General features: G+C 42.3%; 1 protein-coding gene across 2 annotated transcripts in view; it reads left to right on the top strand.

Moving 5' to 3' along the window:
- Positions 1-17,590, top strand: part of TMEM120B (transmembrane protein 120B) — a 72,738-nt gene extending 55,148 nt beyond the window's left edge. For both annotated transcript variants that reach the window (XR_012319795.1, XM_073676272.1), the window contains exons 10-12: positions 1,036-1,100; positions 2,858-2,926; positions 16,879-17,590. Coding sequence is in view for 1 of the 2 variants with exons in the window: in XM_073676272.1 (XP_073532373.1) it covers positions 1,036-1,100; positions 2,858-2,926; positions 16,879-16,986 (242 nt within the window). In the remaining variant the exon portion in view is untranslated. The remainder of the gene's footprint in view (positions 1-1,035; positions 1,101-2,857; positions 2,927-16,878) is intronic.

The raw sequence follows: 17,590 nt of genomic DNA, 5'->3' as shown, positions 1-17,590 counted from the left end.
AGGCTGTGTGCACACGATGCGTTTTTAATGCGTTTCCGCAGCTGCGGAAACGCATTAAAAACGCATGGTAAAAGGGCAGCAATGTTCCCCAATGATAATCCGCATGTGCTGTGCACATGCTGCGGAAATTTCCGCTGCGGATTATCATTGCGGAAAAAAACGCAGCACTACCAAATTTTGCGGAAGTGCTGCGTCTTCGCCGCCATTGACTTGCATTAGACCGCATGGATTACGCATCACTGTATATGTAGATGCGGAATCCAAGCGTTCTAATGTGCGGATGGTACCCGGGTGTAGATGAGAGGAGACTCTCCTCCACACCCAGGTACCATTAAAAAATCTGTAATAAAAAGAATAAAATAAAAAATGTATACTTGCCTTCTGTCGGCCCGCGCACCGCTCCTGCTTGGATCCCGGCACTTTGCAGTGAGTTGAAGGACCTGCGCTGACGTCAGTGTCATGTGACGGGTCACGTGACGCTGACGTCGGCAGGTCTTTCAATTCACTGTTGCCGGCAAGGGAGAACGGAGTGAGCGGGACACCGGGGGCCATCGGAGGGTAAGTATACATTTATTTTTTTATTTTTACCACTCTCTCGGGTCACACTATATAAATCCATGCCGGTTGCATGGATTTATATGGTGTGACCTAGTTGTCACAAGCACTTTCCAAGTGATTCTAAAATCGCCTGGAAAACGCTTGTCAATCCACATGCGGAAATGTCAGTGGGTAACCGCTCCATTTCCACATGTCCCTGGCAGGAAAACGCTTGCATGCGTTTTTTTCTGCCAGGGAGATGCAGAAACGCTCAGGAAAAAATCCTGAGCATTTCTGCATCGTGGGCACATAGCCTTAAGGGAAATAACTGAATTTTCTGTAGTAATTACTAGCAAACTATGAGCATTTATTTAACTGTTAACTCGCCTCCATATGTAGAAATTAATTTTAAGATGAAATTATTGCTAAAATTTACAATATTAATGAGATCAAAGATTCCTTTAATTATACAACTTTTTTTTTTTGTTAATATTGCAGAAGGATTTCAGTCCTGGATGTGGAGAGGACTCACATTTCTACTTCCCTTTCTATTTTTTGGCCATGTAAGTCTTTTTTTCTTTTTCAAATTGTACTTTTAGGTAAGGGTTTACAGCGACCAATAGATTTCCCCCTCCCCCCTGTTCTTGGCTTTAGTAGTGTTATAACTTGCCCCTCACACTTTGGAGTGTTTTAACTTTAGCTGCAGAGGGAAGATGGGAGGCATAATGCTTTTTTTTTTTTTTCTCCAAGCCAAGGACAGAACTGTGTACACTTATTTCTGACTCTGCAGTTAGGCCCTACTGCAGCCAAGACCACTGAGACATTAGTAAGCTTTATTTTGCAGAGTTTGAGCTTTATATTCTCTTATAATATATAAAGTCACTTATTATAACTTTTAAACTTACATTTTTATTTTTCCTTCGGGAAAAAAAAACTACTCCCCCTCCAACATAATGGGTACTGATGCCGCTTTGCACTGCATGTATTAAATGTCTGTGTGCTTTCCACATGATATGCACCATGACCACCAGACAGTCCCCTTAAACAGAATGACTGTTCAAACCAAGCACAGGTGCTCAGTGCATTATGACGTGGCCAAACAGTGCACCTTCCCTCCTACTTTTTTTCCCTTTATCACACCCACCTCCCTTTTGATTGACACCTCTGGCTTCATAGAACCAGAGAAGGGCAGAGGTAGATGGGAAAACAAGCATGTGGGAAGGTGCACCGAAATGTTTGGTCTGCCGTGGTGCACTGAGTTCCTGTACTGATCAGAAACAGTCTTTTACTAAAGCCCCCATCTCACATAGCGAGATCGCTGCTGTGTCACGGTTTTGGTGACGCAACAGCGACCTCACCAGCGATGTCGCTATGTGTGACACTTTGCAGCGATCAGGCCCCTGCTGTGAGGTCGCTGATAGCTGCAGAATGTCCTGGACCATTTTTTGGTCGTTGCCCTCCCGCTGGTCAGCACACATCGCTGTGTGTGACCAGCGGGAGCAGCGATCAGGCTGGTAACCATGATAAACATCGGGTTACTAGGGGCACACGCGCACTTAGTAACCCGCTGTTTATCATGGTTACCACTCTGCTACGGTGAGCGGGAGGTTACCGCTCACTTTAGCAGGCTCGTAACCATGATAAACATCGGGTTACTAAGTGCGTGTGTGCCCCTAGTAACCCGATGTTTACCATGGTTACCAGCCTGCTCCTGCTTCAGCAGGCTGGTAACCAGGAGCAGGACATCGTGGAAAGATTCTTTCCACGATGTTGCTGCTCCCCTGATCGTTGGTGAGCCTGCCTGTTTGACAGCTCACCAGCGACCACATAGCGACACAGCAACGATCCCTGACAGGTCATATCGTTGTCGGGATCGTTGCAGCGTCGCTAAGTGTGACGGGGCCTTTACATGTGTAGTGCTGATACATGAAAGGTAGAGATGATTGCATTGTTGAAAGTGACACCACAACGTTTAGGGGCTCATGCACACAGCAGTGCACGGAGGTTGTACCGCCACCAGGTTTAGCGTTGCAGAGGTGGCCACTGAGCACATATTTAACCCTCCCCCCATAGGACCCAACATATAAAGATATTGTAAATTAAACGTGATCTTTTACATATGGATAAATCCAATATTCTGTAAAGTATCTAAAGTGACAATTATTTTCAATTTGTTTCTGCATCCATGACACATTATTTTTCAGTTTTCTTATAAGAACAGCAGGGGGCAGCACTGAGTCACAGAGAAAGCATTTTTATAGGTTATTTTTATGATTTGTGTGTTATTGACCTGTAATTACAGTTGTTATTTTCCCCCTAGTTTTGGCAGTTGTATAATTCGGTCACACTTTTTGAACTGTCTAGACACGAAGCATGTAAAGAATGGCAGGTAATTTATCAGTCTTTTTCATAACAGATTAAAGAGGTTATTGGAGATTTTTATTATTTTCCCTATTGGACTAAGAACTACCTGCCTTGCTAACTGCTCTGCTGGCGACGATTTCTGCCTTGTGATCGGTCACAGACGACTCCTGCTAGCGATTCCTCTGCGTCCAGTGACGTCACATGGACAGAGCAATGTCTTCTCTTCCACTCTGCTCTGTTTATGGGTCGTCTCTGCTGATATCATGGTGATTTACCTGCAACTAATTACCTAACTGCAGGAAGCTGCCTGTCAATCAGCATGATGTCTGCAGTGACTCCCCGTCAACAGAGCTGATGGGTAAGACCTCTTCTACTGAAGAGAGGTTAAATAAAGGAGGGGAAGTTTTGGCTGAGCCGTCAGAGATTATCCGGTGCAGAATAGGCAGGTAGTGAGCAACGACCTTCCTCTTAGTTCGTGGCCCCATACACAAAAATAATAAGTCCCAGATAACCCTTCAGTAAACTGTAATTTATTGTGTTTCTCCTGCATGGGATTGTGTTTTGGAGAAGTTTTACTTCCTTTCTATTGTGTCTCTAATGCTGCATTCACCCATCCATGTGTCATAGTCCAAGCACAGACTGTGCTACACGGATGTCTTCTGGTCTCCTGACCAGAACTTGACGGCCTAATAGACATATGTAAGGCTGTCAAGTTCGGGTCAGGATACCCGTGGATGGTTCGTGCCTGGATCGTGGCACATGGATATCTGAACGTGGCATAAGGTAGAGGAGGGAACTGCAAGAGACATCAGGCAGAAAGGTCACAAAATGTTACTGCCATTATTCCCTGGTCTTGCTTTTCATTGACCACCTAAGAAGGCATACAGGAACTCTTCTTCAAGTTATCAACCCCTTTACCACACTAGAGGGGGATGCCCAGAGTGAGCTCTGCAAGTGCCTTGTATGATTGTGATCGTTTGTGGACAGGCATTTGCCTCCATTTAGGGTCTAAACGTGGACATATGTGAACAGACGCCTCCATTGTCCTTGCTTTACCAACCATGTGTGCTCATGTGCCTAATACAGTGCTTTATAGACCCTGATTCAAATGAGATGGTGGAGATGATTTGTGGAACAAGACAGGAAACTCTCATGGCTAAAACCACTATATGGTTCCTTAATGGAGAGAGGTTGCATAGCTGAGGTTGCCTGTGTTGAAATGTATTATTTATACATTAGTTCTTGTCTGTTGTACTTTACTTTAAATGGAACCTGTCAAACTTCTATATCCCCCCCCAAACAATTTATAAGCTGTGTAGCACTTTAAAAAATAAGACCACTAATTTCATTATGTTCTATATCCCCCCCAAACAATTTATAAGCTGTGTAGCACTTTAAAAAATAAGACCACTAATTTCATTATAACACCAAAGTACTGCCGCAGCAGCGAGAAATCGCATTTTGAAGATCAGTAGCTATCTCTGGAAGTGCATTGGGGCATGATATTGCACTTATAGCGTGAGGCTGAGGAGCTGGATTCCCAACCAGAACCAACCTCCTCTAGTTAACTACTCTGGTACACTGCCAACATCCTGTCAATAATGCAAGGGAGGATGGCGCTACGCAGGAAACACAGGTGAGGCTGGGGAGCTGGAAGTGCATTGTCACACCCCAGTGCACTTACAGGCATATGTACACTCAACTTTAAAATGTGATTTCTTGCTGCTGCAGCATTACTCTGGGATCATGAAGGGATTAATTGTCTTTTTTTGCCAAATAGTCATATAAATGGCTTTGGGAGTTGGTAGAAGTTTCTGACAGGTTCCCTTTAAGTAAATTGTTATTCACTGTGTCAAAAAATGCCAATAAACATGAGGAATCTACTATGAAAGGTGAGAGGTGTGAGGCCTCTGATTCATCGTCCTTCATAACCACTTCATTCAGCTATGGGATACCTTGAATCACTGTTACGTGGTTGTGCTGCTGCTGATCTGGCGTCTGCTGATGCGTTTATCAAGGGTGGAGATGGTAGAGACTCCAGATTATGAGACCTTGGTGCACGCCTAGCTAGTACAAACACTCTGGATGACACTGCTATTACTGCTGCAGACAGTGAAACCTACTAGCAGGCGTGTCTGGAAGCACGGCATCATTGTACCTGGATGAATAACTATACAAATTGGGTTTTTATTGTAAGCAGATTACATTTTAATCCATTGATGAAGGGTATTTTGTACGTTAGCAACTATTCTGCATACTAGCAAACGCTGTACTGTATACAGCTTGAAAGAGACCACTGCAGTTTGCTTAGTATTTAATCTACTGTTCAATATTTAGCAAGGTAGATTTAAGAAGAATTTATTGGGGATTTTCAGTACAAACTCATGTATGTAAATATAATCCATTTGCAGATCTGTTAGTTTGCTCTATAGCAAAAAAAAACAACAAAGGGCATAATTTATCTTTTACAGGGAATTTTAAAAAAAACAATAATTTGCAGCTTTCTGCAGCTGTTTGCATTTACTTAAGAGGGTTTTACACGCACGTACACACACGCTGCCTGTTCCTATAATGGATACTGTTAATTTAATTTTTTTGTTTTTCTTCGCTCCCCCCTGCATCCATCCTTGTGGTTTCGTACTGATTACATCCTGAACTTCCTGCCAGCTATCCTTTTCTGTTTGTAGACTACATTTCCCAGGAGGCAGTGCTGTATAACTCCCACTGTTAGCGCCTGCCTATTGCACCTTCCAAGCACCGTCAGACTCTAGATACTCTTAAGCCCCCGTCACACTAAGCGAGATCGCTGCTGAGTCACAAGTTTTGTGACGCAACAGCGACCTCAGTAGCGATCTCGCTACGTTTGACACTTAGCAGCGACCAGGCCCCTGCTGTGAGATCGCTGGTCGTGTCGGAATGGTCTGGACATTTCTTTGATCGTTGAGGTCCCGCTGGGTAGCATGTATCGCTGTGTTTGACACCTTACCAACGACCTTGTTGACGACTCTGACACAGAAACACATAGGCGTGCATTGTTATACAGATCGTTACGGGTCGCCGCATCGTTGCTGCGTCGTTGGGAAGATGTGACTGTTTGACATCTCACCAGCGACCACATAGCGACGCAGCAACGATCCCTGACAGGTCGTATCGTTGTCCGGATCGCTGTAGCGTCGCTTAGTGTGACGGGGCCTTTATACAGTCTCAAGATGGATAAACTACTGTACACAATTTCTCCTTCCTAATATATCCTCCCTTTTCGTTGAGTATATGCTATCATGACACTTTCCTGCAGACAATGTTACTTACAGGTGCTGGCAACACACAGACTCCGTGTACTGCAGAGGAGCAATGAGTCATAATGTATTCATTTATTATAATGTAATCTAGTGCACTGGAACAAAACTGATAAGATTACTTGTTTTTTGTCCTGCAATGTCAGTGTGCTCTCTTCTCTCCCTTTTAAAGGTGCCAAGTATGACCGGTCATGCCCCCTATGACATTCCCCTTCAGAGCCCACTGCACAGTTGCTGGCTAAGACAGTCAATCCACAGGGAGTAAAGCTCTGTGCTTTGATCGGACTATAGTAGGAATTAAGGAGCTGTAGGTCACATGACAGCTCAATAACAGAGCAGTATTTTAACACCAAGTAAATTATGATATTTTTTCATTTTTGATAGGCCCTACAATGCTTTAATATTCTGGGTGGGAAAACTTTAACTCCTTACCAACCGCCAATACGCATTAAAACAGTGGCCGTTAAGGAGCCTTATTCCTGTTGCCTTTTTAAAACTGCAACATAAGTGAATAGTGCAAAGATGAACACAATCGGACAGCAAGCAGTCAAGTGTCTCCATCTGCCTCATGATGGTGGGTGGTTCCATCAGGGGTATCGTCTGAATCACATTTTTGTGGGATTTACACGGAAACTCCGAAGTAAGTGCTCAGTGTAGAACACAAGAATGTGATCCAGCCTTATTCTGGAAGTGATCAAAAATGTTATGTACCCCAAAATGTTACTAATAAAAACCCTAACTTATCCCGCACAAAACCAGCCCCCTCTCAGATCCTTCATCTGTCACTGGAAATATAGGGGGTTCTCACATTACTGGTAGAACAAAGACTTTGGAAAAGCGCAACAGGTCCCCGCACCTCCCCATCAAATAAAATCCATTGCTCCCAAATCCAAATGCCCCCTCCTTCTGAGTGCCACTGTGCCTAAATCGCAGTAAGCGGCCACATGTTTAGCATTATTGTAGCGGGAAAGCGCACTTAATCTACGGGGTGCGTGTCTACAGAAGCACAAGCTGGGCACAATGTATGGGCGCCAGATTTGCAGTTCTTCAGAATAAAAATCACGGCATGGATGGTATAAAGTAGTCGCTGCAGCCGAAGATGAGTTAATTGAGAGGTGTAATTTCTACAATAGGGTCACATATGGGGTTAACTGGCTCCTTAAGGGCTACGTAAATGTCGCCCGCAAACTATTCTAGGCCTCCAAATGGCGCTCCTGCCTTCTCAGCCATGACGTGTGGCCAAACAGTAGTTTCTGATGACATATCACGCATCACCACGTTCATGAGAAACTGCACAATACATTGTGGGGTCCAGTTTCACCTATTAACCCTTATGTAAGTGACAAATTTGAAGCAAATAAAAAAAATTACATTTTTACCACTAAAATGTCATTTCCATGTCCCAATGTTATAAAATTGTGAGGCACCTGTGCGTTCGAAATACTCACTACACCCCTAGATCAATTTCTTCAGGGTTCTAGTTTCCGAAATGAGGTCACTTGGTGGGGTTTCTGCTGTTCTGGCACCTCAGGGGCTCAGCTAATGGAGCCCATAATCTATTCAAACGGAATCTGCATTCTAAGAGCCAAGTAGTGCTCCTTCCCATCCAATCCCTGCGGTGTGCTCAAACAGTAGTGGGTACTGCCACATTCAGTAAAAATTGCATAACAAATTATGGAATCCATTTTCTACTATTACCCCTTGTGAAAATTATAAATTTGGTGCTAAAACAGTATTTTATTGGAAAAAATATAATTTTTTCTTTTCACACCTAAATGTTATAATGTTTATTGACTCACCTGTAGGTTAAAAATGCTCAGTACACCCCTAGATGAATTCCTTGAGGGATCTAGTTTCCAAAATGGGGTCACTTGGGGGTGGGGGGGGGGGGGAGTTTCTGCTGTTTTGGCATGTCAGGAGCTCTCCAAATGTGACATGGCATTCACAATCTATTCCAGACAAACTTATGCTTTCTAAAAATCAAATGGCGCTCTTTTCTTTCCTAGCCCTACCATGTGCCCAAACAGCAGTTTTTGACCCCATATGGGGTATCTTCGTGTTCTAAAGAAATTGCATAACAAATTATCCATTGTGAAAATTACGTATTGAGGGCTAAAAACATTTTAGCAAAAAAAAATTTTAATTTTCGTAACCACATTTTAAAAAGTTTTGTGAAGTACAGGTTCAACAAACTCGACACATCCCTAGATGAATTCCGTGATGGAATTCTAGTTTTCAAAATGGGGTCACTTGTGGGGGTTTCTACTGTTTTGGCACCTCTGGGGCTCTGCAAATGAGACCACCTGGGGTCTGCTATTGATTCCTACTAAATTTACATTCCAAATGTCCTTTTATACCCTTCTGATCCCTGCTGTGTGTCCAAACAGAACTTTTTGACTACGTGTGAGGTATTGCCAGGCTCAGAAGAAAGCAGGTAACAAACTGCGTGGTCCACTTTTTCATGTTGCCTCTTGCAAAAGTGAAAAATTTGGGGCTAAAGCAACATTTTCGTGAAAAAGGTGAAAATTTTCAATAGAACAATCTAATGTTATCAAATTCTGTGTAATACCTGTGAGCAAAAAATGCTTACTATACACCTGGATAAAATCCTTGAGGGGTGTAGTTTACAAAATGGGGTCACTTGTGGGGGTTTTCTGCTTTTCTGCCTTATGGACTGAGCAAATAGGACATGTTGCCAGTAATCTATTTCAGCCAAATTTGTGTTCCAAAATTAAAATGGTGCTCCTTCTCTTCCGAGCCCTGCAGTTTCTTCAGAGTTTTCTGACCACATGTAGGGTATCCGTGTGCTCAGAAGAAACTAGGTAACAAATAGTAGGGTCCATTTTCTTGTGCTATTCCTTGGAAAAGTGAAAAAATTGGGGGCTAAAGCAAAATTTTAGAATCAGAATTACAATTTATTTATTTTTCATTCGATTTTGAATTAAGTCCAGTCTAGCACCTGAAGGGTTAAAAAGAAAAAAGTTCCTGACCACAGTTATTTGAGGGATGCGGTTTTTTAAAATTGCATCACTTTTGGGAAGTTTCCAATATAGGAAATCTGAGTAGGTCCCTAAAGAAACAGGTTGTGTAAATTTCTTGAAAAAGAGAAATTGCTACTAAACTTTTAACCCTTCTAACATCCTAACAAAATGAAACGTTTGAAAAATGATGGAGATGTAAAGTAGACATATGGAAAATGTTATTTATTAATTACTTTAGATCCTTAAACCAGTTAGTCATGAGGTACAAAGATTGAAAGTTTGAAAATCGCAAATTTTTTGCGAAAATGCCAATTTTTACGCAAATCATATCGACCTAAATATACCATTAACATAGTACAATATGTTACAAAAAAACCACTCATCACTGGGATACATTGAAGCGTTCCAGCGTTCTTACCACATGAAGTAACATTGGTCAGATTTAAAAAATTTGGCCTGGTCATTTATCAACCCTCCTAAGCAGTCTATATGGGCATGTAGGTCATAGGAAGCTGAATAAAATGATACCTTGATATCTGCGATCAGAGAAATTACACATTTTTCGTACACACTGTGTGCAGAATTATTAGGCAAGTTGTATTTTAGAGGATTATTTTTATTATTGATCAACAACTATGTTCTCAATCAACCGAAAAGACTCATAAATATCCAAGCTTAATATTTTTGGAAGTTGGAGTGGGTTTTTTTTAGATTTGGCCATCTTAGGAGGATATCTGTTTGTGCAGGTAACTATTACTGTGCAGAATTATTAGGCAACTTAATAAAAACCAAATATAATCCCATCTCACTTGTTTATTTCCACCAGGTAAACCAATATCAGTGCACAAAACTTAGAAATAAACATTTCTGACCTGCAAAAACAAAAAACAAAAAAAATAGTGATCAATATAGCCACCTTTCTTTATGATGACACTCAACAGCCTTCCATCCATAGATTCTGTCAGTTGCTTGATCTGTTTTCAATCAACATTGCGTGCAGCAGCCACCACAGCCTCCCAGACACTGTTCCGAGAGGTGTACTGTATTCCCTCCCTGTAGATATCACATTTTATGATGGACCACAGGTTCTCTATGGGGTTCAGATCAGGTGAACAAGGGGGCTATGTCATTATTTTTTCTTCTTTTAGACCTTTACTGGCCAGCCACGCTATGGAGTAGTTAGATGCATGTGATGGAGCATTGTCCTGCATGAAAATCATGTTTTTCTTGAACGATACCGACTTCTTCCTGTACCACTGCTTGAAGAAGTTGTCTTCTAGAAACTGGCAATAGGTCTGGGAGTTGAGCTTCACTCCATCCTCAACCCGAAAAGGTCCCACAAGTTCATCTTTGATACCAGCCCATACCAGTACCCCAGCTCCACCTTGCTGGTGTCTGAGTCGGAGTGGAGCTCTCTGCCCTTTATTGATCCAGCCTCTTGCCCATCCATCTGGCCCATCAAAAGTCACACTCATTTCATCAGTCCATAAAACCTTTGAAAAATTAGTCTTAAGATATTTCTTGACCCATTCTTGACGTTTTATCTTATGTTTCTTGTTCAAAGGTGGTCGTTTTTCAGCCTTCCTTACCTTGGCCATGTCCCTGAGTATCGCACACCTTGTTCTTTTTGATACTCCAGTAACGTTGCAGCTCTGAAATATGGCAAAACTGGTGGCGAATGGCATCTTGCTTCATGCTTGATTTTCCTCAATTCATGGGCAGTTATTTTGCGCCTTTTTTGGCCAACACGCTTCTTGCGACCCTGTTGGCTATTTGCCATGAAACGCTTGATTGTTCGGTGATCAGCATGTTTTACCTTACCTTTTGAATTCTGCGCAAAGAATTGATATACTGTGCATTTACAAATCGACACTACGAGTCAATTCACGTGTGGAAAATATCCTATAAGTGTAGATGCTATTTTTAAAATCCCATCTGTTTTACTATACTACCTGTGTAATTTCCATACCAAATCTGTACTGTGCGTTTCCCAATAATGTTAAAGGGAGTCTGCCACCCCCAAAATTAACTAACTTACAGTACAGACCAAAAGTTTGGACACACCTTCTCATTTAAAGATTTTTCTGTATTTTCATGACTATGAAAATTGTACATTCACACTGAAGGCATCAAAACTATGAATTAACACATGTGGAATTCTATACTTAAAAAAGTGTGAAACAACTGAAAATATGTCTTATATTCTAGGTTCTTCAAAGTAGCCACCTTTTGATTTGATGACTGCTTTGCACACTCTTGGCATTCTCTTGATGAGCTTCAAGAGGTAGTCACCGGAAATGGTCTTCCAACAATCTTGAAGGAGTTCCCAGAGATGCTTAGCACTTGTTGGCCCTTTTGCCTTCACTCTGCGGTCCAGCTCACCCCAAACCATCTCGATTGGGTTCAGGTCTGGTGACTGTGGAGGCCAGGTCATCTGGCGTAGCACCCAATCACTCTCCTTCTTGGTCAAATAGCCCTTACACAGTCTGGAGGTGTGTTTGGGGTCATTGTCCTGTTGAAAAATAAATGATGGTCCAACTAAACGCAAACCGGATGGAATAGCATGCCGCTACAAGATGCTGTGGTAGCCATGCTGGTTCAGTATGCCTTCAATTTTGAATAAATCCCCAACAGTGTCACCAGCAAAGCACCCCCACACCTCATCCTCCATGCTTCACGGTGGGAACCAGGCATGTAGAGTCCATCCGTTCACCTTTTCTGCGTCGCACAAAGACACGGTGGTTGGAACCAAAGATCTCAAATTTGGACTCATCAGACCAAAGCACAGATTTCCACTGGTCTAATGTCCATTCCTTGTGTTCTTTAGCCCAAACAAGTCTCTTCTGCTTGTTGCCTGTCCTTAGCAGTGGTTTCCTAGCAGCTATTTTACCATGAAGGCCTGCTGCACAAAGTCTCCTCTTAACAGATGTTGAAGAGATGTGTCTGCTGCTAGAACTCTGTGTGGCATTGACCTGGTCTCTAATCTGAGCTGCTGTTAACCTGCGATTTCAGAGGCTGGTGACTCGGATAAACTTATCCTCAGAAGCAGAGGTGACTCTTGGTCTTCCTTTCCTCATGTGAGCCAGTTTCTTTGTAGTGCTTGATGGTTTTTGCAACTGCACTTGGGGACACTTTCAAAGTTTTCCCAATTTTTCGCACAGACTGACCTTCATTTCTTAAAATAATGATGGCCACTCGTTTTTCTTTACTTAGCTGCTTTTTTCTTGCCATAATACAAATTCTAACAGTCTATTCAGTAGGACTATCAGCTGTGTATCCACCAGACTTCTGCACAACACAACTGATGGTCCCAACCCCATTTATAAGGCAAGAAATCCCACTTATTAAACCTGACAGGGCACACCTGTGAAGTGAAAACCATTTCCAGTGACTACCTCTTGAAGCTCATCAAGAGAATGCCAAGAGTGTGCAAAGCAGTCATCAAAGCAAAAGGTGGCTACTTTGAAGAACCTAGAATATAAGACATTATTTTCTGTTGTTTCACACTTTTTTGTTAAGTATATAAATCCACATGTGTTAATTCATAGTTTTGATGCCTTCAGTGTGAATGTACAATTTTCATAGTCATGAAAATACAGAAAAATCTTTAAATGAGAGTGTGTCCAAACTTTTGGTCTGTACTGTACATAGTGCTATGAAAGGTGCTTGGCCGATATAAATCGAATATCCACAATATAGATTTCCCTTCTTGAATTGTATTGAAAAACTGTTTTATTGCAAATGAGGGCTCTTTAAGACTGTATTATGTCCTCTTTAAAGGGAATCTGTCACCACTTTGGAGTTATCAGACCACTACTATGGGAATACAGGGTACAGATAAGTAAATCTGTACTTACCTGTATGGCCCATTGTAGAGGTCTGATTGCAGACAAAAGTAGTTTTACCTTTTTGGTTTTCAACAGTCTTGGTGTCCGGGGGACGCCAAGCAATGCCTGCCTATCTGATTATTATTCCCCTAAATCGCCACCTACAGTGGGTACGGAAAGTATTCAGACCCCTTTAAATTTTTCACTCTTTGTTTCATTGCAGCCATTTGGTAAATTCTAAAAAGTTCATTTTTATTCTCATTAAAGTACACTCTGCACCCCATCTTGACTGGAAAAAAAAAACAGAAATGTAGAAATTTTTGCAAATTTATTAAAAAAGAAAAACTAAAATATCACATGGTCAGAAGTATTCAGACCCTTTGCTCAGGCACTCATATTTAAGTCACATGCTGTCCATTTCCTTGTGATCCTCATTGAGATGGTTCTACTCCTTCATTGGAGTCCAGCTGTGTTTAATTAAACTGATAGGACTTGATTTGGAAAGGCACACACCTGTCTATATAAGACCTCACAGCTCACAGTGCATGTCAGACCAAATGAGAATCATGAGCTCAAAGGAACTGCCCAAGGAGCTCAGAGACAGAATTGTGGCAAGGCACAGATCTGGCCAAGGTTACAAAAGAATCTCTGCATTACTTAAGGTTCCTAAGAGCACAGTGGCCTCCATAATCCTTAAATGGAAGAAGTTTGGGACCACCAGAAGTCTTCCTAGACCTGGCCACCCAGCCAAACTGAGCAATCGTGGGAGAAGAGCCTTGGTGAGAGAGGTAAAGAAGAACCCAAAGATCACTGTGGCTGAGCTCCAGAGATGCAGTAGGGAGATGGGAGAAAGTTACACAAAGTCAACTATCACTGCAGCCCTCCACCAGTCTGGCCTGTATGGCAGAGTGGCCCGACAGAAGCCTCTCCTCAGTGCAAGACATATGAAAGCCCGCATAGAGTTTGCTCAATAACACATGGAGTCCCTGACTATGAGAAATAAGATTCTCTGCTCTGATTAAACGAAGATAGAACTTTTTGGTGATAATTCTAAGAGGTATGTGTGAAGAAAACCAGGCACTGCTCATCACCTGCCCAATACAATCCCAACAGTGAAACATGGTGGTGGCATCATCATGCTATGGGGGTTTATTTCAGCTGCAGGGACAGGACGACATTGAAGGAAACATGAATGCGGCCAAGTACAAAGATATATCCTGGATGAAAACCTCTTCCAGAGTGCTCTGGACCTCAGAGTTGGCCGAAGGTTCACATTCCAACAAAACAATGACCCTAAGGACACAGCTAAAATAACAAAGGAGTGGCTTCAGAACAAATCTGTGACCATTCTTGACTGGCCCAGCCAGAGCCCTGACCTAAACGCAATTGAGCATCTCTGGAGAGACCTGAAAATGGCTGTCCACCAACGTTCACCATCTAACCTGATGGAACTGGAGAGGATCTGCAAGGAAGAATGGCAGAGGATCCCTAAATCCAGGTGTGAAAAACTTGTATCATTCCCAAGAAGATTCATGGCTGTACTAGCTCAAAAGGGGGCTTCTACTCAATGCTGAGCAAAGGGTCTGAATACTTATGACCATGTGATATTTCAGTTTTTCTTTTTTTAATTTGCAAAAATTTCTACATTTCTGTTTTTTTTCAGTCAAGATGGGGTGCAGAGTGTACTTTAATGAGAAAAAAAATGAACTTTTTAGAATTTACCAAATGGCTCCAATGAACCAAAGAATGAAAAATGTAAAGGGGTCTGAATACTTTCCGTACCCACTGTATCAGCCTAGTTACCATTTTCTCTCCCTCCCCCGCAAGTCACAGGGCGCTGATGTGAGCTTTTCTTCCTCACCTCCTGGCACATGCTCAAAGCTTAGCTCTTATAGACCGAGCTTTGTTTCCTCCCGACTGAGTTTATATGAGCGCAGTGCTCTATTGCGAAGGCGCCGGGGAGTCACACTGACTTCTTGTTATGCGCCAGGAGTCACTGGAACGGAAGTCAGTGTGACTCCCCAGAGCCTGCGCAATAGAGCACTGCGGCACTGTGCTCATACAAAGTCTGTTGGGAGGAAACAAAGCGCGGTCTATAAGAGCCGCACTTTGTGCATGCGCCGGGAAATGAGGAAGGAAATCATGTCACAGCGCCCTCTGACAGGCGGGGGAGGGAGGGAAAATGGTAACCAGGCGGAAATTTTAGAGGAATAATAATCAGATAGGCGGGCATTGCTTGGTGTCCCCCTGTATGCCCATAGTAGAGGTCTGATAACTACCAGGGGGTGAGAGATTCCCTTTAAGACTGTACTAATAGTTTAAAATGAGTTGTAAGAGTGAGATTCCCTTTTAAATATTGAGTTCAGCAATCATAAACAGCCATCAATTATTTACTTGTGTCGCAAACTGTAAATGGTTTTTCTACCTAATATAATAACCATAAGCTATTACCTAGAAAAGTTTGTCTTCATGGATGGCGCCTCTGAGGCCCCTATTTGAACAATGATCTCTACATTCTCGTCATTGAGACAGGATGTGATGTCATTCAATCATTATACAGACCACTAAATGCGATAGCTAAATCAGTTACAGAAGGCATATGTTTTATAATTGACCTAAGTGTATATTCACAGCGTACATGAATTTTTAGGCTGAGAAATCCACATTAAGGCTATGTGCCTACGATGCAGAAATGCTCCGGATTTTTCCTGAGCGTTTCTGCTTCTACCCTCGCAGAAAAAACGCATGCGGATTGTACATGCGGATTGTACATGCGTTTTTCCTGCCAGGGACATGCGGAAGTGACGCATTCTTCACATGCATTTCCGCTTGCTAGTTGTCAAGTGCTTTCCAAGCAATTTTAGCATCACTTGGAAAGTGCTTGACAACTTGGTCACACAATATAAATCCATGCAAACAGCATGGATTTATATAGTGTGACCCGAGAGAATGTAAAAAAATAAAAAATGAAATCTATACTTACCTTCCGATGGCCCCCCCCGGTGTCTTGCTTCACCGTCCCGGCTGCCGGCAGATCGCGTTACACTGAAAGACCTGCCGACGTCAGCCTCGCGTGACCCGTCACATGACTATGACGTCAGCGCAGGTCCTTCAGTCCATCGCGAACTGCCGGCATGAGAGGAGGAGCGCACTGCGGGCCATCAGAAGGTAAGTATATATTTATTTTTTATTTTATTCTTTTTTTTTTTTTTTTAACAGTTTTCTATGGTACCTGGGTCCGGAGGAGAGTCTCCTCTAGACCTGGGTACCATCTGCACATTGAAACGCGTGGATTGCTCATCTACATATGCAGTGATGCGTAATCCATGTGTTCTAATGCAAGTCAATGGTGGCCAAAACGCTGCATTTCCGCAAAATAATTGGTAGTGCTGCGTTTTTTTCCGCAATGATAATCCCAGCGGAAATTTCCACAGCATGTGCACAGCACATGCGGATTATCATTGGGGAACATGGCAAGCCTTCTACCATGCGTTTTTTAAGCGTTTCTGCAGCGTTTTTGCCGCTGCGGAAACGCTTAAATGCATCGTGGGCACACAGCCTAAAAAAGGTTGTTTTTTGTTTGTTTGGTTTTTTTTTTTACAGATTACAACCCATGTGTGTATGCTCACTTAACTTTTTTGGGGGCTGAAATGCCTTTAAAATTGATAATGGGAGAAAAGGAAGTGTATTCAGAGTATTTATAGCAGTTTTTAATGTGAGCATTGAAAAAATCTGCTCCAACATGTATATTTGAGGGGGAAAAAACCCTGTGTGAACATAATCATGTAATCAAATACACTTCACTGATTCCCAGTTGCAGCCTGTATTATGTCATGTATTTATATTAATTTTTTTTCTGTTTGTGAACTATAGGTTTTTGTCCTGGCCCTTACTTTTCTGGTACTTTTCCTGGGGAATTTTCTGACAACGTTAAAGGTCGTCCATGCAAAGTTTCAGAAAAACAAAGCGAAGCAACCTTGACGATCGTGAAAACCTGGACTTGTGACTGTTACTTAACCAATGAAATACACTACAAATGAAATGGGGAAAAAACCTGGATCTGTGGGTTGCCACATCTCTTCCAGCCTCCACCTGTAACCATAATCCTCCAGGGCTGCTCACTATTTCTCTGGAAGAGACACTGATGTTCCAAAACTATGAAGTACCTCAAGCTTTTTACAGCAGTGTGATAACACCTCATGTGCCATGAGGGACAGCAAGATGGATCAAGCCACTCAGTAACCACTCATGTCATAAGCTGCCTGCAGCGTGTACTGCACAGCACTGACAATTCTTGGAAAATCTGAAAGGACAGGCATTGAAGGCTTCATGTGACCTTTAGGTGATCAGCCATTCAGACAGAAGGCCACTTCTGCGGTCTTCATTTTTTTTCTTTCCCTCCTCAATTAAGGCAACTTACACTTTAAATACTTGACAACTGAATTTATATGGAAAATGTGAAAAGGGAAATGTTCTTCAGCGAGGGTGTGTACTCGGTGATAATGTTTACAGAACCATACAAATAAATGCTGTTAATGTATGGGTTGTGAATGGGAAAATGGTGAATAAATTTAAAATGATTTTT

The sequence above is a fragment of the Phyllobates terribilis genome, unplaced genomic scaffold (genome assembly GCF_046119375.1).
Source record: "Phyllobates terribilis strain yellow unplaced genomic scaffold, ASM4611937v1 Scaffold_1__5_contigs__length_1240528914, whole genome shotgun sequence".
Taxonomy (NCBI): Eukaryota; Metazoa; Chordata; class Amphibia; order Anura; family Dendrobatidae; genus Phyllobates; species Phyllobates terribilis.
This window is presented reverse-complemented; position numbering and strand designations above follow the sequence as displayed.